The 22,869-nt window shown below is 41.1% G+C and overlaps 1 protein-coding gene and 1 non-coding gene across 2 annotated transcripts in view; both read right to left on the bottom strand.

The window, feature by feature from the left end:
• Positions 1 to 90: 90 nt before the first annotated feature.
• The window catches only part of LOC137949102 (uncharacterized), a 50,732-nt gene continuing 27,953 nt past the window's right edge, over positions 91 to 22,869 (bottom strand). The window contains exons 3-6 of the mRNA XM_068795377.1: positions 14,213 to 14,297; positions 13,963 to 14,088; positions 13,725 to 13,841; positions 91 to 717 (exon numbers count right to left, since the gene is read on the bottom strand). Coding sequence (XP_068651478.1) covers positions 13,818 to 13,841; positions 13,963 to 14,088; positions 14,213 to 14,297 — 235 coding nt within the window. The 3' untranslated portion in view covers positions 91 to 717; positions 13,725 to 13,817. The remainder of the gene's footprint in view (positions 718 to 13,724; positions 13,842 to 13,962; positions 14,089 to 14,212; positions 14,298 to 22,869) is intronic.
• LOC137949153 (small nucleolar RNA R71) lies at positions 19,860 to 19,966 on the bottom strand. Its single transcript, XR_011111725.1, has one exon. It is a non-coding gene; the product is annotated as a small nucleolar RNA R71 (small nucleolar RNA).

Below are 22,869 nucleotides of genomic sequence, written 5' to 3'. Positions count from 1 at the left end.
AATAATTCTTGTTTTTGAGAACAATTGTGTTTCTTTCTCTTTCCAAAACGGTAGCCACAACCTGTCAATGAAAAGAGTTTCCTTCAATAATGCGCGCGGCATAACCCTGGACGAACTTCAAATCTATAACCATGGAAGAAACCCAAGGTTCCGACCTCGTTGAACAAGGAGAGAAGCTGAACAATGGTATTCAAAAGCAAAACGCTACGGTGCTACAACTTGTCAATAATTTACTAGAATATAAAAAGACAAACGCTCTTAACCCATTGTTCTTTCTTATTTCGACGGGCACTTGCTGGGTGCCACCTTCAAGTTTCCTCTTCTTCCCGGAGGTCTTTGAGGGACTGCTGCCAACTCTCATTGAAGCCTTCCTTGCTGCCACTGCTGGTCGTTTTGTTTAACGACTCTTTGGCTCTTTGTATGCCTCCTCTTGGAAGGCGTGTTCCCTCGCTCAATGGTTTACAGTATGATGCGTGATTTCTTCTGGACACCAGATTTTCCAGCTCGTAAACCTTGATATGAAAGAGCACCCTCCCTATACTTTGGTTTTCCGTCAGTGGACGCCACTGCTCTCCTCTTGCTTGGAGAAATATCTGCCCGTGTTATTGAAAAGTTTTTTCTCTTTGATGGCATGGAATCTGATTTACAGTGGTAAAGCCCAAGAACACGATCATGGAGTTTGATATTCTTTTTCTTCACAACCCAGTTGGCAGCTTCCTGTGTTCCATAGAGCATGGCTTCCTATCAATTCTTTATGTTCAAAGAAAAAAAAGGCTATAAAAAAAATACGGATCTCAAGCCTGATGTAAAAGATTTCTCCATCATAATATGACCAAAAAGGTAAGTGTAAATGAAGAACAATTTGCAGATGATAGGAAGAGAAATTATGTTTAAAGAGGCCAGAAAAAACAGTTTTGAAGTGCAATCTCAAAAATCAGATTTCAAGTCACCTCTGAAACAGAGAGAGAAAACATCCCACATTCTAAATAAGGAAACTACAGAAGGAAGATCATTCATTAAATGAAAATTCCGCTCTAATAATCTGTCAAACATTTCCACACTAAGTAGGTTCTTTCAAAAGTAACTCTCATTGTAGGGCCATAAAAAAATGTCATGAAGCATCAAAAGATTGATGCAGAAGATGCAGAACGTCAAGATCACAAATGGACCACATACATCCACTTTAGAAAACAAACAGGTGCCACAGACTGCTTAGTGTTATAGTAGCATGAGTTTATGTTCATAGATCTAATTCAATCTGCTATTACAAGTGAGAGCATGTCTTTGATCTTTTTTTGAAATCAAAAGAGGTTTTCAGTGTATAAAAGAAATAGTTGATGTTGAAGTAAATCTATTCATTCTTCTTAAACTCAAAAAGAAACTTCTTGAACTTTTTGTCCGAACCACCAAATTAATTTCTTGACCATTCAAACTAGACATAATGAATTCTACAACAAAAATTGCTTCATTGGTTCATAACATCCAATGAGCCTATTAAAATACAAACTCAATATGACAACAGTCAAGTGGAAAAATTACTTGCCAGTTGATACATATGAGAAGGTTATTAAATGAGTTAAGAGTGGTTTTGTGAGAGCACCACAATCTTTTTCAATAGATATAATGGAGTCTGAAAAAAATGGATAGATATGTTTCCTCTAAATCCTTTTTGAAATGCTTTAAAACAACCAAAGCCACAGTATAAGTTCCACTAAATTGTCTGTTGGAAAATATGAATATGTAAGAGTGTCATTGCTGTAATTAGTTTATGTTTTTTGTCTCTTCTTCACTTTTACTAGGGTGAAGGGTATAATTGTAATATTAGTACTTTTATCATTTATAAATAGAGTTTAAGGAGGAAAGTTAGGACAAATTCCATTACCCTATTCTTCTTCCTCTTTTCTCCAAATTCGTCACTCTTCCTCTTCTCTTCCTAAAGCCTTCTCTCCACAACTCTTCTTTTTTTCCTCACCTCTTAATCCTTTTCTACTGCGATTATACATCTGGAATCCTAAGTTTCAACATGGTATCAGAAGGGGGAAAGATCTGAGATGGAAAAGGGTAGAAGGGGAGGAAGAAGAAGAAGAAGAAAATGAAAAAGAAACAAGAGGAGTTTCTCGTTTTTCCTTTAGTCTTCTTTCCAAATCATATTTTTCATTAGATTTTTAGCTCTTACCGTATGTTTCATATAGCAAATTATATATCGTTGGAAATATATTTGAGTCTTTTTTCCAACTCAAAAAGAATCTTTGAAATCAGATTTTTCTAAAAAGAGAAATCTACATTTGAACCAGCAAAGGTCAAACAGCAGAAAAGTTTCGTACAGCAACATAAAGCTTCAACTTTCGAGATGTTTTATGCCATTAAAAATGAGACTTTATATGGAAAATTATATATCAAAAGAAAGATTTGTAAGTCTATTTTCTTACCTATTCATCGATCTCAGAAGAGTCAAATGTCATGTTGGCCAAAGAAGAAATAATACTCAATTCGGCTTGATTACAGAGCCCAAAATCTATCAAATTATTTATCTCAAAAGAAGTATATTTTATGAAGAAAAGTTATACTTGGATGAAAGGTATTAAGTCTAGTTTCAAAAGGAGAAAATTTTATGTCAATCTGATTTATACTTAAGGAGATATTCGTATTTGAATAATCAAAGGTCATGTTGGTATCCTATTGCATACGAAGATCCGAATTTTTTGCTTCATTTTTTTGAATTGTTGTTATAGATCAATAATATAAAAAAAGTATCTCATGATCTACCCTTAGAAAGTTTTTGTTTGTTAACTAACAATATCTAGAAAGAATCTTTGGAAGATCACCTTATTTTCATAAACTTTCCTTTGATTTATTTGTCAAAGAAAAGAAATGTTCTTATTCTGAATTATGGCAACTTTCGAAAAAATTAGTTACTTGATTTAATTATGCAAATTACAAAAGTATCTAAGTGTGGACTATATTCATAAACAGGACACATACGTCATTGACTGCTAATTAGCCGGTTTAATATGGCTAGCTCTCGGTTTGGTGTCTGAATTAATCACTGATGCAGTAAGCATGGAAGCAACATCCATTACAGTTTTATACATTCTTCTCTGTTTTTTAGAAGACCTTGCAGTTGCTCTCAGAACCAACAGCAATCAGTTCAGTTATTCTTTTTAAGAAGATTAACAACACACTTGGTTCAACTTATTGGCAGTTTATTACTCGGTTCTAGCTTATTATTTGGTGCACATCTTCCTCATTCAAGGATGGACTTGCTACTGATTATCTCATATATCTTTATTACTCTTAAGGACTTTTACTATTTACCGGTTATCCACTGTTATATAACAACATATTTGGTATGTGTTATTTGGGTATTGGCTCATTATCGCAGCTGCTATTGTGTCTCTTTGATTGAGACATTATTATAGAAGAACTTGTCGGTTGCTTACCTTGGGTTCATTATTTGCTTGCCTATGGTTGGTCCTTTTTATATATGGGTGTTTTTAAGTCCTTTAAGACTTTTTATTGGTACTCTTGGGTTTTTTTATCACCGTCTTGAGAATGACAGGCATTACCCTGATTATTATCATTATATTTGTTTGAAATCATTTGAGGTTGGTTTTGACTTTTTTTTTTATGAAATGTGATTTTATTAAGAAAACAGAAAACGAGCCAACTCCTAACAACAAGAAATTGCAAGGAGGCTCCTTGCTTGGCTAAAGCATTAACCACAAAATTTGTTGATTTCGGAATGAGAGACCAAAAACAATAAAAAAGATTGACAATATCCAAATTTTCAAAAAAGATATCCCAATAGCGCCACGGAGGTGAGGAGGCATTCTCGCACCAGCTGATCACCACCTTAGAGTCTCCCTCGATCAGGATCGGCCCGAAGCAATGATCACGAAAAACAAGAAGCCCATTAAGAAGACTTTGAAGCTCAGCCGTCGTGGAGTCCGCAATACCGAGAGGCCCGGAGAAGGAGACGATTTGGTTCCCAAGAGAATCACGAATCACGCCACCGAAACCGGCTAAGCCAAGGTTACCGAGAGAGGATCTGTCAAAATTCAACTTAAGGACTCCAGTAGCAGGCGGGGTCCACTTGTAGATGACGGGAGGCTTCGAAGAAATGTGGAGCTGGGCAAAGTACCTCCAATTATTTCTAATGGATGATCTCGAGAAGGGGGAGAAGGCTTTTCAAGAGTAAAGCCAAGTAACAATATTGCCTAAGAAGGTTTCAATGACTCTATCTTGAGTGCTGAATTTGGCATTGAATCTTCTTTGATTGCGCTCAAGCCAGAGACCCCAGGGGATGAATGCAGATAAAGCAGAGATCATATATTTCCCAAAACCGGGGATAGGAGTCCCTGCAAGCATTCGGCAGGCAGCAGCCAAATCCTGAGGGAAGCAGAGATGTAGCCCAATTCTGTTAAGTATCGACGCCCATATCCCCCAGGAGAAAGGGCACAATAGAAGCAAGTGGCTGACAGTTTCTTCATTTGCATGGCAGAAAGGGCAGATGGGGTCAACCCCGAGTTGGCCACGAATCTTGAGATTGTCAGCAGAGAGAATCTTGTTGTGACAAGCACTCCACATGAAAAATTTAATTTTTGGGGGAGCGCTGAGACGCCATGTGCATTCCACTACATGTTTGGGACCACAAGTGATCCCACCTCGAATAACAAAATAAGCAGAGGAGACTGAGAAGGAGCTGCTTTTATCTGGCCACCAGATTAATTTATCTGTTTTGTTAGCTTGAATTCTGGTTGGCTGCAAAGCATCCAAAAGGCGACTAGCTTCAAGACCTTCTAGCTCAAATAGACCACGACAAGGCTGAATGTTCCATCCCCCATTATCAGCGACTTCAGCAATGGTACTATTCCTCAATCTGAAGAGGCTAGGGAAGGTGTTCTGAAGTGGCATATTACCCAACCACCCATCTTCCCAGAATCTGATATGATGGCCATCACCCACAGAGAATCGAACTGCCAATGAGAAAGTTGGGGTAAAGAGATAGAAAGACCTCCATATAAGAGATAAATTCCTTTTGTTTCCCCCTTCAATCCACCAATTTGAGGAAATGTCGAGCTTTGAAAGCACCATATTTTTCCAGAGGTTTGGAGCAGATGAGTTGAGTCTCCAAATCCATTTAAGGAGCAAGGCCTAGTTCATATCTTTGGAAAGCCGGATTCCGAGACCTCCAAAGCTCTTTGGGAGGCAGACTTCCTCCCAATTGACCAAATGGTACTTGAAATCTGGGTTGTTTCCTCTCCAAAGAAATCGCTTCTTCATTTTATCCAGTTGCTGACAAACAGAGGTTGGGCAAGGCATGAAGGATAAATAATGGTTTGGAATGCCAACGATACATGATTTCAAAAAAGTCAACCTTCCTGCCTTGCTAAGCAACCGACCCTTCCATGAAGCAAGTCGCAGTTCCATCTTCTCAATAACTGGAGTCCAAATATCTTTGCAAATACGCCAAGTGAACAAAGGAAGGCCGAGATAGGTATAGGGCGTGGATGAGATTACGAAACCAAGCACTTCCGCCATTTCTGATAGGGAATTTGGGTTGATATTGAACCCAATCAAGGAAGTTTTTCTCCAATTGACTTTCTGACTAGAGCAGATTTCGCAGAGCCCCAAAACTGCCATTACTTTTTATATGTTGTCCATTGTTCCTGCTCCGAAGATCAAAGTGTCATCCGCATATTGAAGGACAAGAATATTGAAAGCCGAGTTGCTGGTTGGATAAAGCCATCCACATTCTTTGGCCGAAAATAGCACAGCAGAGAGGAATTCCACCACAATGTTGTAGAGAAGAGGGGAAAGAAGATCTCCCTGTCTTAAACCTCTAGATCCTTTTAAACATCCACAAATTGTACCAATCAAGACCAGAGAGTACGTAACGGAGGACAGGCAGCTCCTAATCCAATATCTCCAACGATCCCCGAAGCCCATCCGAATCATGATGTCATCCAAAAGAACCCAATTTACTCGATCAAAAGTCTTTTCTCAATCCAACTTAAGTGTAAAAATTGGATCATTCGAGCAGGAAAATTGATCAAACAACTCATGTGCTGCCATAGCTGAGTCCAAGATGTTTCTACCCTTCAAGAAAGCACTCTGGTCATGACTGATGACAAGGGGGAGAACAATTTTGAGCCTGTTCGCAAGGAGTCTAGCAATAATCTTGTATGAACTTGATATCAGGCTGATAGGACGAAAGTCAGCAAGGGTCTCAACATTTCTCTTCTTGGGGATCAGTGAGATAAGGAAGCTCCCATGCTGCGGAAGGAGATGGCAGTCATGAAAAAACCTTCAACCATCTTATAAATATCTCCCTTGATCATAGACCAAGCACGGTGGTAGAATTCACCGTTAAATCCATCAGGCCCCAGGGCCAGGGGCCCGATCACATGCCATGCCCAAGACTACCTTTTCAATTTCCTTCTGGGAGAAAGGAGTGTCGAGAATACATGAAGCAGAGATGGGCAGATGCCCAAATTGAAGTTGCTGGACTTTGAGCTGGTTAATAAAATCATCAGTATAAATCTGTGAAAAAACTAAGCAGTTCATTAGTAATATGGATCCTATCTGACGTTACCTCATTATTGATGCATAAGGAGGTAATTCGATTGGATCTCTTCCTCGTCATGCGAGGGAGTGGAAAAATTTTGTATTGGCATCTCCTTCAATTAGCCATTTTAAAACGGGCTCTTTGTTTCCACCTGACTCTTTCCTGAACTAGGAGAGCTTGCAACTCCATTTGAAGCGAAAGGCGAGTGGAAAATTCAGATTGAGTTAGGTACCTTTGTTCTTCCGAAGAATCCAGCTCAGCGATGCGGGTGAGGAGAGAGGATTTCTTTTCTTTGGCAGATTGGCGACGCCAGAAGGACCACTCCTTAAGAATCTTTTTAAGGAGCTTGAGCTTTATCGGAAGAGACCACTCTGGCCTACCCCAAACCAGTAAGTTGGACCACCAGTTTTTCAAAAGCACATCAAAATCTAAAAGGGGAGGCAACCCCATCTTCCACACGAGGTGGATAAAAGGATGGGCCAATGGTCGGATCCTACCCGATTTAGGACTTTTCCGGAAATATCATCATAAAGGGGGGGTTAGTCAACAAAATGAAAATTTGATCTTCATCTTCATCTTCATCTTATGTATCTACATGATCTTCATCTTCGAAATGGGTGTTAGTCAAGACAACTTCATCTTCGAAATCTTTGAAATAGGGTGTTAGTGTGGACAACTTCATCTTCATCTTCATCTTATAGAAATTTAAAATTATTGATTTTAATAATTATAAAAATTAACTAATTAAACCAAAGTGTTTGAGTTAACAATATTTTAATTACCACTATTAAATCACTAATATAATAGAGTGAATAAAAAAAATTCTGATTAATGAATAAAAAATATTATATTAATAACATAAGATAGATTTGCATTGTATTAATTAATAATATATTTTGACATAATTAATGATGATATATTAATCAAATGCATACTTTAATTATATTTTATTTACCAGAGAAAATCTTGTCCTAAAAGCAAGAAATCTTGCAAGACAGAAATCGAATTATTATGCAAATGAAAACGTTATGAACAAAAAAATAATAATATGAGATTTGAAGCTGCATGAACTGGATGTTACTATTCACAACAAATCATCATAAACCTGCAATATTTCAATCCAAAATAAAGAAAGAGCAGATTCGTCACAAACACTAGGTAATGTCACATTGAGCGAGAGAGGGCAGTTGTGCAATTGATCAACAGAGAAAGAGACGGGGGGAAGGCGCTGGTTACAGCAATGTAAGCTGAAACTTGGACATGAATAGGCGATCTTGCTCTGACCAAGTAGAGAGATAAAGTTTTAGGGGAATAAAAATATGAGTTTCACAATATTCAGGGATTAAAATCCAACTCGTGAAATTTACTACATCCACCAAAATTTCTGCCATTGAAGGAGGATTTTGTGGGAGGTGAAAATAAAGTTCACAGTTGAAAAGATTGGATAAAAATAATCATATTTAAAATAATTGGCAGAAGGATTTTCTGAGGGGTGAAAATAAAGTTTATAATTGAAAAGATTGGATAAAAATAATCACATTTCAAATAATTGGTGCTTATAGCACATAGTCCAATCTGAATCACCAGATGAAACCAGTCCACCACCATTAGTGCTTATGGACTCTGCACATCCAGGCAGTTCAAGAGGAACTCTCAATTTGCATTTCCCATCTCTTCTTTGGTCATCCACATATTCAGGTGATCCAATAGTTGTAGGTCATTCTCTTCAGTTAAAGACGAACTTCTTAGATCAGGACTAATACCAAGATGGAAATCAGCTTTGAGAAGATCATAATCGTCGTCTTCTGATTGCCAGCAGTCCAATTCATCCATCTCAAAGATCCTACTAACAAGTCCTTCCCTACATGATATCCTCACATCCGATGCCTTATCAAATTTTGTCCTTTGAAGGTGAGTTCCATCAGTTGAGTTAGATGGTGTGGCTGGATAAGACAACTGAAAACTCAAATCAGGCACTAACAAAGCTTTACTTGTGTCACATGTCACATGCAAGCTTTGAGTTGATGAGCTCACTATTTTAAGAGCCTCCACCATTGACCTCAATTCAATATCATGATCCAAGTAATCTTCCATACTCATCCAAGAGAAGGCAATGTGCTTTTCTGAATGTGAACCAGAGCCAGGCGTACAAATAACATTTTGACTGCCCCAAGATTCAGCTGAATATGGAGAATCCTCTACACGATTGTATCGATATCCCCTTGCTTCTGATAAACAGCTCTTGTTAGCAGCAGTTATAGCTGATGTGGTAGTTGAGGTCCTGTGAAGATCAAGATCACATTGCGATGCTTCTCGTATAAATATGGCAGGGGTGAAGCCGAAGGGTGAAATCGAAGGGGGAAATCCGAAGCCGAAGGGTGAAATCGAAGGGGAAATCCGAAGTCGAAAGGTGAAATCGATGCCTAATCGATGCCTAATCGAGACTAGCCAGAGAGAGAAGGGAATGGGAGGCCGAAAGGGAGAAGAGAGGGAGAAGAGAGGGAGAAGACAGAGAAGAAAGGGAGGTCGGGAGGGAATAGAGAGAGAGAAGCGAGAGAGAGCTTGTCTGAGAGAAGAGAGGGAGTCACGGAGACGAGAGAGGGGGTGCGACAGAGAGGGCGAGGCCGAGAGAAGACCGAGAGTTGAGGCCGGAGACGAGAGGGAACTGAGATGGTGGCCGAGATCAACATCGGGGACGCAAGGAGACGAAGGACGAGATCAATGTCAGGGGCGCAGGGAGACGAGAGTGGGAAAGGAGTGCGGGAGAGAGGAAGAAAAAAGAAAAAGACGACGCGCGATGGGGGGGGGGGGGGGGGGGGGTGGGTGCGAGGAGAGAGAGCGAGGCCGAGAGCGTCGTCCGTCCTTCAATTCGAAGAAGATCAAAAAGGGCCTTCTTCCACATGATTGAAATTAAACCGTGGAGATGAAGGGCCCCTTCATCCCCTGCATCGAGATGAAGCTTCATCTGCGCTCCACTAACGACTTCAATTGTTGAAGGGCGTTATGTGGTTGAAGATCATCTTGTCCTTCAAGTTGACTAACCCCCGAGAGTAGTTGGAGGTCGCTTTTCATCGCAGAAACAAAACGCATTGAAATCTCCCACAAAACTCTACGGAATAGACCATTGAAGATGGAGGCTAGAGAGCTCTTCCCAGAAATTTCTCCTCTCGCAATAACGGTTGGGACCGTAAACTCCAGCGAGGCACCATTGAGAATCAGAGCAGCGATCACGGAAATGAATCCCCACTAAGTAAGTTTCGTGCTTGATGTTGATTGCATCGAAGAGAGAGTTATCCCGTAGAACCATGATTCCACCAGAAAGGCCGATCGAATTTACAGCCAACCATTGCAATGAGGAGCAGTTCCAGAGACCTCGAGCGAGGCTGTCAGTCGGATTTTGGCATTTTGTTTCTTGGAGCACCACAATAGAAGGTTTGAATTGAAGCAAAAAATTATTGCTCGCTTCCGTGAAGATCCTACTCCCCGGACATTCCAAGAGAAGATCATTTAGAACTGATTTGTTGAACTCCCATATCTGGTTTCCGTCCTGGAGTCTGTCCATGGAAAACGACTCCCAAGAGACGAGCCAGATTTATCACGTTTTGCCAAAGTTTCCTCATCGTACCGACTTCATTCGGATTGTAGTTCTGCTGCCATCCTTTCAATTGGAGGGAGGGGAGGTTTGAGCTGGTCAGGGGGGAGTTCTGGTGGTCAAAGCAGTCCCTGATTGGCATCGGGTGAGGCCACTCTTTTCCCTTCTATGGTAGGTAGCCAGAATTGGAAGAGTAGGAAGCTCCAGGTTGAGTATGTTGTTAGGATTGGGCTCAGGTTTTGATGTGGTTTATGGGCCTTGATCAGTTAGTGGGGAAGGTAGTTCAGGTGGTTTCTGCATCCTGGAGATGAGATTGGACGCAGATAATTCAATGGTGTTTGGAGGGGTTGGGGAAGTCGTCACCATATCTGGAGGGGATTGGTTTTGCCACGATTCAAAGTAAATCGTGTCTGGGCAAGGGCTGAACCCATCGGAATTGTTATCCTCTTGATAGCTGAAAAGGGGGTTATGGAAGGCAGAGGTGAAGAAAATTTTTTGATTGTCATCTGGTGGTGGTGATAGGTCAGAATTTTTTGGTGGGTGGGGGTCCCGAGATCCATTTCTAGGTTTGAGATGCTCAGGGAAAGGAAGTTACAAGCTGACTTGCCAGGACACAGTGTTGGAGATTGGTGGTGAGCTGTGAGGAGGGGATGAGTGATTTCTGAGAATTTTTGGGGAATGGCATTTGCCATGGTGGAGGAATTGATCGGTTTGATGGTCGATGCTGAAGCCAGCGAGGTATGAGGGGTCGAAAAGTTTGTATTTCGGAGGGAGTAGGTGGGTGTTGAGGTTCGCATTTCGATGGGAAAGGGAGGGTGCTTCGAGGTGAAATCTAGTGGTGGCGTGTTGGGGGAAGGGGTTGGCTGACGAGGCAGTGTGGGGAAGGGGAGAAAATGCTGCGTTCGAGGATTGAGAGAGGATGGGGGTGTTTTGAAAAAACTGATTTAGATTTTCGAGGTTTAGGGTGGCATGAGGTTTGGGGTGGCGTATGGAGGGAGGGAAATATGGGTTGGGTTTTTGAGGTTTGGGGTGGCATGTGGAGGGAGGAAAAGAGAGGCTGGATTTTCGAGGTTTGGGGTAGCATGTGGAGGGATGGAAGATGGGTTGGATTTTCGAGGTTTGGGGTGGCGTGTGGAAGGAGGGAAAGAAAGTTTGGATTTTCGAGATTTGGGGTGGAGTGTGGAAGGATGGGAGGAAGGGACAGGGGGGGGGGGGGGGGGGGGGGGATGATGGGAATTTTCAAAAAATTTGTGGCATTGTGGAGGCCAATTTGTTTTTTCGAGGTGTAAAAAAAAGTTGGAAGGTTTTTTGTGGGAGATTTGAAATTTGGTTGGAATTTGGGTCTAGATTCGAATTTGGATTTGAATTTGAATTTGAATTTGGGTTTGAATTCGAATTTGGGTCTGAATCTGAATTTGAATCTGAATTTGGGTCTGAATTCGAATTCGGATTTGAATTGGAATTCGGGTTTGTGATTTTGGGTGGTGAGGACGAAGAGAAAGGGGTTTCTTTTGTTTTTTAAGGGGGGTTAGGGTGGTTTTTCTGAAAAAAGGAGGATAGAGAATTTCGGAAAACATTTCAGTTGAAAGAGGGACCTGATTTCTCCGGTATGTAGATCCGCGCCTTGATCAAATTTCCTCTGTTTTGGGTGATTTTGCATTCTCTGGCTCCCTGATATTTGAAAACCGAGATAGAATGACATGGAGTTGGATCGGAACTCAATCTGCCGAGGGGGGTTTTATCACCCATTTCTACGCTTTGAGAATTTATGCCCGGTTTCATACTTATACTTGGGACACCGTGATGGAGGAGATTCTTACTATATCTATGTTATTTGTTTCAAGCTAGGATCACTGCTATTACCTTCCAACTTGAGGGGGAGCGTTGGAAAATATGAATATGTTGGAGTGTCATTGATGTAATTAGTTTTTTTTTTTTTGGTCTCTTCTTTACTTTTTATTAGGGAAAATGGTATAATTATAATATTAGTACTTTTATCATTTATAAATAGAACTTAAGGGTGAGGGTTTGGACAATGTCCATTACCCTATCCTTCCTCCTTTTATTTTTCTCCAAATTCGTCACACTTCCTCTTCTCCTCCTAAAACCTTCTCTCCACAACTCTTCTTCTTCTTCTCACCCCTTAATCCTCTTCTACTATGATTATACATCATAGAATCCTAAGTTTCAACATAGTCGATTCACTAAAGAAACTGCACAGTTGCATCAGCATTGACTAGGGCAAGAGTTTTCATAAACCAATCGTAATTGCAATTGTGCTAATCACATCACAGATCTCTTGAGAGAACATTCGGCTTAGAGGCCCTAGACTGGAAATGCACAAAACAAAGGTAGGTTTAGTGCATATAAAAAAAATAGATCACCTAAAAGTTGAGTTAGAGGTGAGGTACTTTTAGTGGATGATGTATTTGTTTATGTTAGTCTGTAAGAAAATGGAAAATGTGATGTAAAGTGTGCCTCACAATCTATTACAGACCTTATATCTAAACTATCCTTGCAAATTAGTTAAACCCCAATTAATACTGAAATACAGTAAATCAATCGTTGCTAACACATTTTTTATTTTAATCTAAAATTGAAATTGCAAATGACATAATGACACTCCACTTGGACTTTTCTCTAAAGAAAGTAAAATCACAAGCTTTTGGTGAGTTATTCACTCTCTCATATAAGCTAAAGACAAGCCTTCCAGATGAAGTAGATTCCCCTCTCACTTCCCTTCTGAATTAACTTATTGTGTCCAGTTTTTAAAAGTGTTAATTCTTTAGCAACTTCCACCATGCACAAAGACAAGATTTCTACGCCCACTAACTGAAAAAACTGACGGAGGTAGCAACGGTTCAAAATCTCTGTTTCAGCATCTCAGTTCCTACCTATAGCATGTTATGAAAGGATACTGGCTGACTAAATTTACCAAGAACATGTACATCGGGCCTTTGGCATAATTTGCCACATGAAGGGTTTCTAGTGTGAGATCTTGGGAAGTCCCTCTACGGGAGTGGGGTATACTATGTATGTGTAATCAACTTTCCAAAAAAAAAGAAATCCCTAGAACATTGGCCACTGATCATATGTGAGAGATCTGCTAATGGTAAAAAGCTTGCCCATGACACATCTGTGGTAATCTTCAAGTGGTTGAGCACTTGGGCTATGTATTTGATGAAATATCAGACCTCTCCTCTTAGAGGGTTTAATGGAAGCATATGCCTCAACTCAGCTGCTAACCTATCAGCTCTTCTAGCTATTGCAGGAGTCTCCCGAGAACTTCTTGCAGAACAGAGCTCCCTCCTTATATAATCTAGTGATAAATCCCCCTTGTCCCACATCTCTTTGCACATTGTTCTCTTCTCATGAATACAAGCCTACTAATATTTTTTCTGAAAACAAGTGATTGGTCACAGGGCCTCGAAATGTTATGCACATTCTGTTAGTCAAATTTCCATTCTACTAGGGGCTTGATAATCAGTTTTTCATTATCTGCCAAGAAAAGAAGATTTGTAAAAAAAGTACTACGAATTCAAAAAGGAAAAATCATAATCTTACTCTAGTTTTAAACAAAACCCCTTCCCTACACTTGTATGAGGATCTCTGATGACACGAACAGCCTCCATTCCAGATTCTAATTGGTTAAACCCACTAAACAACACATAATTCTTCATCCTGAAAGAATAACAAAAACAAACACTGTAAAACAAAAGACAGCAGTAAGTTTAGCAAATCTACACAAAATGAAGTTTCAATCCCTCAAAGAAATTACAGATATTGGAAGAGAACGAGGCACCTTGACATCGAATGGTAGATTACCCACAAAAACAGTTCTTTTATTATCATAAAGCGAAGCACTTTCTCCTTTCAGTTTTTTACGAGAAGGGTAAGCCCTATCAACACGGATGTGGTTCCGTCCAACCTAATATTCAGATAGTTCAACAACAAAACAAGGTTGTTTGGTTACCATCCCTAGAACATAGTGATTACCAAATTGCAAAGAAAATTGCTGTCCTTATTCAAAAAGAAGATCATGTTGCACATACCTCGGCCATGTTATGTGACAGTGCAGCCTGTGCAGATTTTTCACCTTTGAAACAATGTAAGCATGGACACTGCATGGGAAAAGATCTGTCATTATCAACAAGGAACAAAAAGATACAAGTCGTCATCAGTTGAGAACAATAACTAATAACAACTGCAAATATGCAGACAGAACTCTAGAACATGAACTTCATCACTACATGACAACGCCACTTGAAATGTTGGACCAACAGAAGATGACATACTCAACTAATGAAAAAGGGAAGAAAATTTGACAGAGGATTTCATCTTTTTTCTGAATATAGGTTTGTTGACCTACAAAGGGATCTCCCCGAAACGGCACAACCATAGTTACAATAACAAAGAAAGTTACAAAATTTGAAGTGATGTGGGATCTTATCTCCGATTTGGTCCTCTGATTCAATTTCTGTACACGAACTTGATTTGACCCTCGAATGACTTGTCAAGTGAATTATAGCCTCTTGGTTGACTAGCTTTAATTTTACAACTAGTCTTCATTTGGTGCTTTGACAGAAATTTGGATTCACATTGCAATGAGGGTCCGAAGATGGTAGCAAGGTGCACATGACTGTTTGATGCTACCTTTACTGCAAAAGTCCGTTAGGGCTGTAGGCTAACTTAAAGTTTGAAACATTAGAAGATGACAGAATTACAGTAGAGTGTCTACTTAGTGTAAGGTCTGTGACGGCTTCATGGGAATGTGACAGAGTTCTGGTAGGCGTTCCGCTTGTTGCAACGTTCTGTGAAGAATTTAGCAGAATTTGAGATCTAGAGTTCCTACGGGTTTCTCCGACGAGATCTCCTATTTAAAAGCTCTCCTCTCCCCCAAAGTCCTCCCGGAACTTTATAGAGAATCCCTATTTATAGTATGGTGGTGGAAGTAGTTCAACCACTCCACCTTTTTCTCTCCCTTATCTTCTTCCTCTCTCCTTGACTAGGTACACATACAAAGAGAGAGAAACATGTTGCAAGACTTCTTCTTCCAAGAGAGTATGACACTTCATCTCATTCATTTTGAAGTGGCCACATTTTTTCTTTAGGTGAAGTTTTTCTACAATGCAATGTGTCGCCCATGTGCCACCTCATTTGCTTGGGTGGAACTCTCTTGCAATATCACATGTTACCCATGTGTCACCTCCTTTGCTTATGTAACGCTTAAACGCATTCTTCTATAATTTGGTTTTGATGGTGGCCCTGTTATAATTCACTTCATCTTAACTGTCGATTAAGCTATGATCTTAAGAATGGATCCAAATTTCGACTAAAACTTTGATTTTGACAATTGACTAGTTGCTTGAGAAAACCTTCTTGCCTTGACCATCGACAGCTTCTTATATTTTTTTTAATGATGCTGAATTTTATTAAAACAAAGCTCAAACGAGCAAGATTACAAAAGGGGAAGCCTTCCCAAACAATGAAAGATTACAGGGAGGTTCCGAATTTAGCCAATTTATCAGCCAAGGAATTCGTTGATCTAGGAATGAGATTCCAATTACAATGAATTAAGGACACAATGTCAGTAATACAATCAGTGATAGGCCAATGGCGCTAAGGGGGAAGCTTTCTTTCCAGCATAGGAGAGAATAGAAACTCCACAACTATCTCTGAAAACACCACCTGCTCCTATCGGCCCAAGACAGCCGAACGCACTACTATCAAAATTGAGTTTGATGTAGTCGCTTGGGGGAGGATCGCAGGAAGCATAACAGGAGTCTTGCGAGGGCCCGCCATATGAGCGATCAAGTTCCAATTTTTTCGAAGGCAAACACCTGATAGAGAGGCAAATTCCTTTTTGGTATGCAACCAGCTGGAGATAAGCCCACTACATAAGAAGCAGTATTATCCGAGGTACTAGCTTTCGAGTTGAAAATCCAGTTGTTTCGATCAAAGCCATAAACACCATGGTACATGCGCAAGGCATGCCAAGAGAATTAACTTGCCCAATCTAGGAAGGTGAATCCCCATAATCATCTGACAAGTGTCCGAGAAGTCCTGATGAAGCCCCATTTGGAGGCCAATCTTTTGAAAGATCTTAATCCAAACTTGCCAAGAAAACCCACATTGTAGAAGAACATATTGTAATGTCTCGTCACACACACCACAAAGAGGACAAGTACGATCAAGAGTGGTGAAGCCTCTTTTGTGGAGGTTGTAGGAGGTGAGGATCTGATCTTTGATGGCAATCCACATGAAAATTTTGATCTTACTAGGCGCTGAAAGCTTCCATGCTAGGTTTGCCTTATGCTCAGGCAAGTTGTAGTCGTATTCTCTGGTATGAGAATAGGCGGAAGCTACTGTGAATCATCCATTGATACTGGGCTTCCATGTCAACTTATCAACTGCATGCTTATGGATAGTAATGTTGTTGAGTCTGGAAAGGAGAGCAAAAATCTGCAGCTTCCTCATCATTTAGTCCCTGACGAAACGGGAGACTCCACGAGTGATCGCTCCATGAGTCAGCCACGGAGCAAGAGAGGTATCTAGCCACCCTAGAGAGACCCGAGAAGTGCTCTGAGATGGAGTTGGGGCCGCACCATTCATCCAACCAGAAAAGGAGGGTCCTCCCATTTCCAGTGTAAACAAAAGTCGCATCTCTGAATATAGGGAGGAGCTTTTGAACTGATTTCCATAGCAGAGATAAAAGACAAGTGACGCCACCCTCTCTCCACCAAGCACCCAAAAATTGAAGATAGAACCTCACCATATCCCTCCATAAGTTGTTATGCTTGACGTTGAAGTTCCAAATCCACTTGAGCATAAGGGCTTTGTTCATCTCCTTCGTAGGCCGGATGCCTAGCCCACCCCTATTGCAAGACATGCATATTTCCTTCCAGCTCACCAAACGGTATCTGAAAGTGTCTTCTGATCCTCTCCAAAAAAAGCGCCGATAGATGGCGTCAATCTTGGAGCAAACGGAGGCCGGACAACGCATGAATGATCGAAGATAGTTCGACAGTCCTGCCAAGCAAGACTTGAGTAGAGTGAGTCACCCCGCTGTAGATAAAAGTTTACCCTTCCAAGTAGCTAATATCTTCTCAAATTTTTCAATAAGGGGGGACCAAAGCGTCGCTGAAGGCCGAGAATCAAAAACTGAGAGCCCCAGATATGTAGGTGGCAAGTTTTCTAAGGCGCACCCAAGGTAGTCGACCATGCCCCGAAGCACATATGAGTCAATGTGATAGCTTAGGAGAGTGGTTTTCTTCCAATTAATGCTCTGACCAGAAGCCAATTCAAATAAGCCAAAAACAGTACACAACTTCTTAATCTGATCCATAGTACCAACCCCAAAACGAATGGTGTCATCTACGAACTAAAGGATCGGTATATCAAAGGCCACACAGTCAATGGTGGGGAGAAACCATCCCAAGTTCTTAGCCAAATAAATTAAGGAATTGAATATCAAAAACCAACGACAGCTTCACCGTTGAGCATTGATCAACTGGAGATCTCCTTCCTACTATCTTGATTGTTGAGAAATGTTGACGATCTAGACAGTTGATCGGGGTTCTAATTTTAATTATTAAGTTTTTATACCTACAGATGCCCTCCTTCAAGACTTTGTTCTTTGAGTAGATGGGCAAGTGATAGATGCCAAATTCTGACATGAGAACTAGGTTAATTATAATAGAATAGCCCTTATAATTGTGTTATAGGTGGTTATTTATCTGTTTTCAAATGAAACATGCATTTATTGAATTTGGCATTAATCACTGCTTATATTGCATATTTTTCTCTCTTGAATTATATTTCATTGCTTTTAGGGTTTATTTCTTCCTGAAAAGATTTTTATGGATTCAATTATGGAATTTCAGGAGAATTTTGTGTGGAGAAGGAGATATTTACAAAAATGCCATTAGTGAAAGGGAGAGGTATTTTTAGGGCAAAATTGTTTTGAGGAAGAGGGGGGAGAGAAGAGAGCTCGAGAGAGTCTCAAGCCGAGAGGGCTCCCTCCAGCTGTTGTTGGCTGCGCGCCACCGTTGTCCACCGCCGTCCGGCAACCGAGAACAGACCCGAGGAGAGCTCGAGAGAGTCTCCGTCGCGGCAAGTTAGACACTGCCATTTTCTGCTCGCTAGGCCGAGAGGTGACCCGAGAGGGCTCCTCCGGCGCCGATTTCGCATTCCGACCATCCTCCGGCGTCGATTACTCATTTCCGACTACTTCCCAAGCCTAGTCCAACTCCGACCGAGACTCAAGAGAGCGGGTCAGAGGATTTCGCTTCCATCCCGTCTTCCGCCGCACCACCTCCTCCGGCGCCGATTTCGATTCCTCTTCGCCGACGTCGCCTCCACTTCCAGCCGCTCGCTCCTGCAACCTGAAGCCCTTAATTTCTAGAAATCGCAATAACTGTGAGAACGGAATTGCTGCCTAAGCGAGAGGAAAAAGGGGAATAATCCGTCATTATGTAATTTAATAAGTTTCCAATAGTTTGAACTTAGGTTTGAATGCTTATTAAATTTGATTTGAGATTTGATGTTTATCGAATATTTGTTTTCCAAAATTTCTGAGTAATTAGCTAGTTAGGGCAGGATTATAATTTAGGTTGGATTCTGGTATTATAATCTAATCTTTGTCCTTAACTCGAGGAACCCGAGAGGGGCTAGACGCAAGGATTGAGAATCCGGATTCGTGGTTAAGTGGCACTCGAGAGAGGCACGAATCACTGTAAAATCCAGAGTTAATGTTTCCTGTTGTGCAAGTAGTTAATTAGATCATTGTTTGATAATTTAAGATATAATCAGTGTTTAGTTCAGATTAATTCAACATATTTGGTTAGGCTAGTTGACTGAAGAATACACAAAATTCAGTCCTCCCTGTGGATATGACCCTCACTTCCCGCTAGATTACATGAACGATTCGTACGCTTGCGAGGTATAAAAACCGATGTAATTAAATTTCACATCAAGTTTTTGGCGCCGTTGCCTGGGAGGCACGTATTAAGTGTATTTCTTTGTTCTCCATGGTCTTAGGTTAGATTTATTTTTCTGCTTTCATAATTTTATGTTTTTGTTTTATCTTGATGATTTTGTATGGAGTTATTTTTATTTCTTCTAGTTAGTTTGTATTTTCAATAGTTAGTTTGTTAGCATAATTTGATAGTTAGTTTTGTTTCTTTTTGTGTTTTTATACACGGACGCCGCTCCCTAGGTGAACCATTAGCTCCCTTTGTTGAAGAGGTTAAACATATTTGTAGGAAAACACCAGAAGTCAAGTTAGGAGCTATCATGGCCAATCAGGGCGAACCATTACAGTTACCTGCAGTAGGGGACCATAGAGCCCTGAGGGATTATTCTATCCCATCCAACTTCACATCACCTTCTTGCATTATATTGCCACCCACTACTGCTACCAATTATGAGTTGAAACCGGGTGTGACCCAACTCCTCCCTACATTCTATGGGTTGGAGAAGGAGGACCCTTATTACCACATCAAGGAATTCTTAGATATCTGTGCGACTTTCAAATTCCAGAATTTCTCAGATGACTCTATCCAGTTAAGACTTTTTCCATTTTCACTTAAGGATAAGGCCAAGTCTTAGCTTAATTCCTTAGAGGTGGGCAACATTACTTCATGGGACACATTAGTCACGAAATTTTTGTCCAAGTATTTTCCCATTCAGAGAACTACAGCCCTCAAGAGAGAAATCTCCAACTTTATGCAGCAAGAGGGTGAACACTTTTATGAGGCTTGGGAGAAATGGAAGGATTTGATCCGTAGGTGTCCGCATCATGGGTTTGAGAAATGGCATTTAGTGCAATACTTTTATCAAGGTTTTACACCCCAAGTTAGATCCATGGTAGATGCAACGAGTGGTGGGAGTTTGATGGGTAAGAGTGCTAGTGAGGCGTGGGACTTCTTTGAAACGTTGAGTCATCAATCTCAGCAATGGGGTTCGTCATTTAATGTTGATAGGAGATCCCACGAAGCCAAAAGAGGGGGTCTCTACGAGGTTAGTGAAACACCCATGCTCATGGCCAAGATTGAGGGGTTGACTAGAAAAATTGATGCCCTTATGGTGTCCAAGAGTTCACCTGCTCCTAACCCATCTATTGTCTATGCCATATGCTCTAGTTCATCTCATCCCACACAAATGTATCCATCTAGTTCATCCTACCCGGAGCTCATTGAGGACTTGAATGCAGTCCAAAATTTTCATAGACCAAACCGGAACGATCCTTTTTCGGAAACATATAATCCGGGTTGGGCTAGGCACCCAAATTTCTCATGGTCCAAGGGCCCACAGGTTGGGGGTCCTCCAGGGTTTACTCAACCCCAAGCTCCGCGCCCACACTTCACTCAACAGCCATTGATTCCACAAAAACCTTCACTTGAGGGTACACTTCAATTATTCATGCAGAATACACAGTCCTCCATTGCTAAACCTGAAATGCAAGTGAGTCAGTTGGCCAGCCACATGAGTGAACAGGCACAAAATAGACTCCCGAGTCAAACCATTCCTAACCCCAAAAGCACACATGAGAGTGGGTCGAGTTCCAATCCCCACCACGAGCAAGCCAAAGCCATAACCACCCTTAGGAGTGGTCGCAAGTTGAACAATGGGGTAGGGACCACTAAGTCTAAGGAGTCAAAGGATGACAATGGGGACACATCATTGAGTGAAGAACCTCCAAGTTCTCCACCAACAACCAGGCAGATCCCTAACCAAGTCCCACCAGCTCCTTATCCCCAGAGGTTATCGGGCCCACCTAGGAAAGGAGATAGCATGCATGAAACGTTGGAGCTGCTTAGGCGAATCCCTGCACATGCCCGATTTTTGAAAGACCTTTGTACACAGAAAAGAAAACAACATGTTAACAAAAAGATCTTTCTTACTAAGAATGTAAGCTAAATTCTGAAGCACAACACTCAAAGTTAAAGATCCTGGATGCCCCACAATTTCATGTGTCATTGGTGAACATACCGTCCAGAGAGCTCTTCTTGACTTAGGGGCAAGTGTGAATTTGCTTCTTTGCTTTGTGTACCAGCAATTAGGTTTGGGGGAATTGAAGCCTACCCCCATCACACTTCAACTAGCTGACCGTTCTGTCAAGATACCACGAGGAATAGTTGAAGATGTTTTGATAAAAGTGGACAAATTTATGCTCCTGGTTGATTTCATTGTTCTTGATACAGAACCAGTAGTCAATGTGACCAACCAAATTCCAGTCATCCTAGGACGTCTCTTCTTAGCCACATCTAATGCTGTCATTCATTGTAAAAGTGGTGAGTTGGAGTTGTCTTTTGGAAATTTTAAGGTCTCGTTGAATGTGTTTAATGTCGGGCACCATCCACTTGAGTCTGATGATCTAAGTCCTGCATTTAAGATAGAGACTGTTATGCTTGATGACGAATCCACTCTTGAATCTTTTGAGTCTTACATAACATCTTTAGACATGGACTATTTTGATGAGGAAACATATTTCCGAGAGGTTGACTCTTTACTCAGTTTTGTACCTCTGTGCGAGGAAGCTTATGAGGTTGTCACAACTGATCATCCATAGGATCTTCATCTTGACTTGGACAAACCTCTTGAAACTTCCAAGCTAGATCTTAAGCCACTTCCTCCCACGTCGAAGTATGCGTTCTTGGGGCCCATGAACTCATTGCCAGTCATTATTGCCTCTGATTTGAGTACTGAGCAGGAGGAACAATTGACTGAAGTTTTACAAGCACACAGAGATGCATTGGGGTGGACTCTTGATGTCTTAAAAGGGATTAGCCCCTCCATATGCATGCATCGTATTCATTTGGAGGAGGGGACTAAAGCCTCACGTGAGATGCAACGTAGGTTAAATCCCCATATGCAGGAGGTTGTGGGAGACGAAGTCATCAGGTTGCTTGTGTCAGGCATCATGTACCCTATTTCTGATAGCACCTGGGTGAGTCCAATTTAAGTTGTCCCTAAGAAAGGGGGGATAACGATAATGAAAAATGAGAGTGGTGAATTGATTCCCACAAGAACTACCACCAAGTCGCGTGTCTGCATTGACTACAGAAAACTTAATTTTGCCACTAAGAAGAATCACTTCCCACTACCTTTCATTGATCAGATGCTAGAGCAATTGGCCGGCCATAGTTTTTATTGCTTCTTAGATAGATACTCTGGCTACAATCAAATTCCCATTGCTCCAAAAGACTAGGAAAAGATCACATTCACCGTTTGGCACCTTTAATTACAGACGCATGCCTTTTGGTTTATGCAATGCGCCCGCCACTTTCCATCGGTGCATGATGAGTATCTTTTCTGACATGATTGGTGACTGTTTAGAGGTCTTTATGGATGACTTTTTTGTGTTTGGCTCTAGCTTTGAGACATGTCTGCACAATCTTTCACTCGTATTGTCCCGTTGCATTAAGTCCAATTTAGTCTTGAATTGGGAAAATGCCACTTCATGGTAAAAGAAAAAATTGTTTTAGGACATGTAGTGTCTGAGCAGGGTATAGAAGTCGACAAAGCCAAGGTTGACCTAATTGCCAATATGCCACCACCTACTTCTGTGAAGGGGGTGCGTTCTTTCCTTGGCCATGCTGGGTTCTATAGGCACTTCATTAAGGACTTTAGCAAAATTTCTCGTCCTTTGACGAATTTGCTTGCTCAAGATGTTGCTTTTGCCTTTGATGATGCATGTATTCATGCT

The sequence above is a fragment of the Aristolochia californica genome, unplaced genomic scaffold (genome assembly GCF_029961685.1).
Source record: "Aristolochia californica isolate CCGP_79_NKW_82.1479 unplaced genomic scaffold, dmAriCali1.0.hap1 SCAF_13, whole genome shotgun sequence".
NCBI classification, from domain to species: domain Eukaryota; kingdom Viridiplantae; phylum Streptophyta; class Magnoliopsida; order Piperales; family Aristolochiaceae; genus Aristolochia; species Aristolochia californica.
Note: the sequence above shows the minus strand (reverse complement) of the source record. Positions and strands in the feature narration are given on the sequence as shown.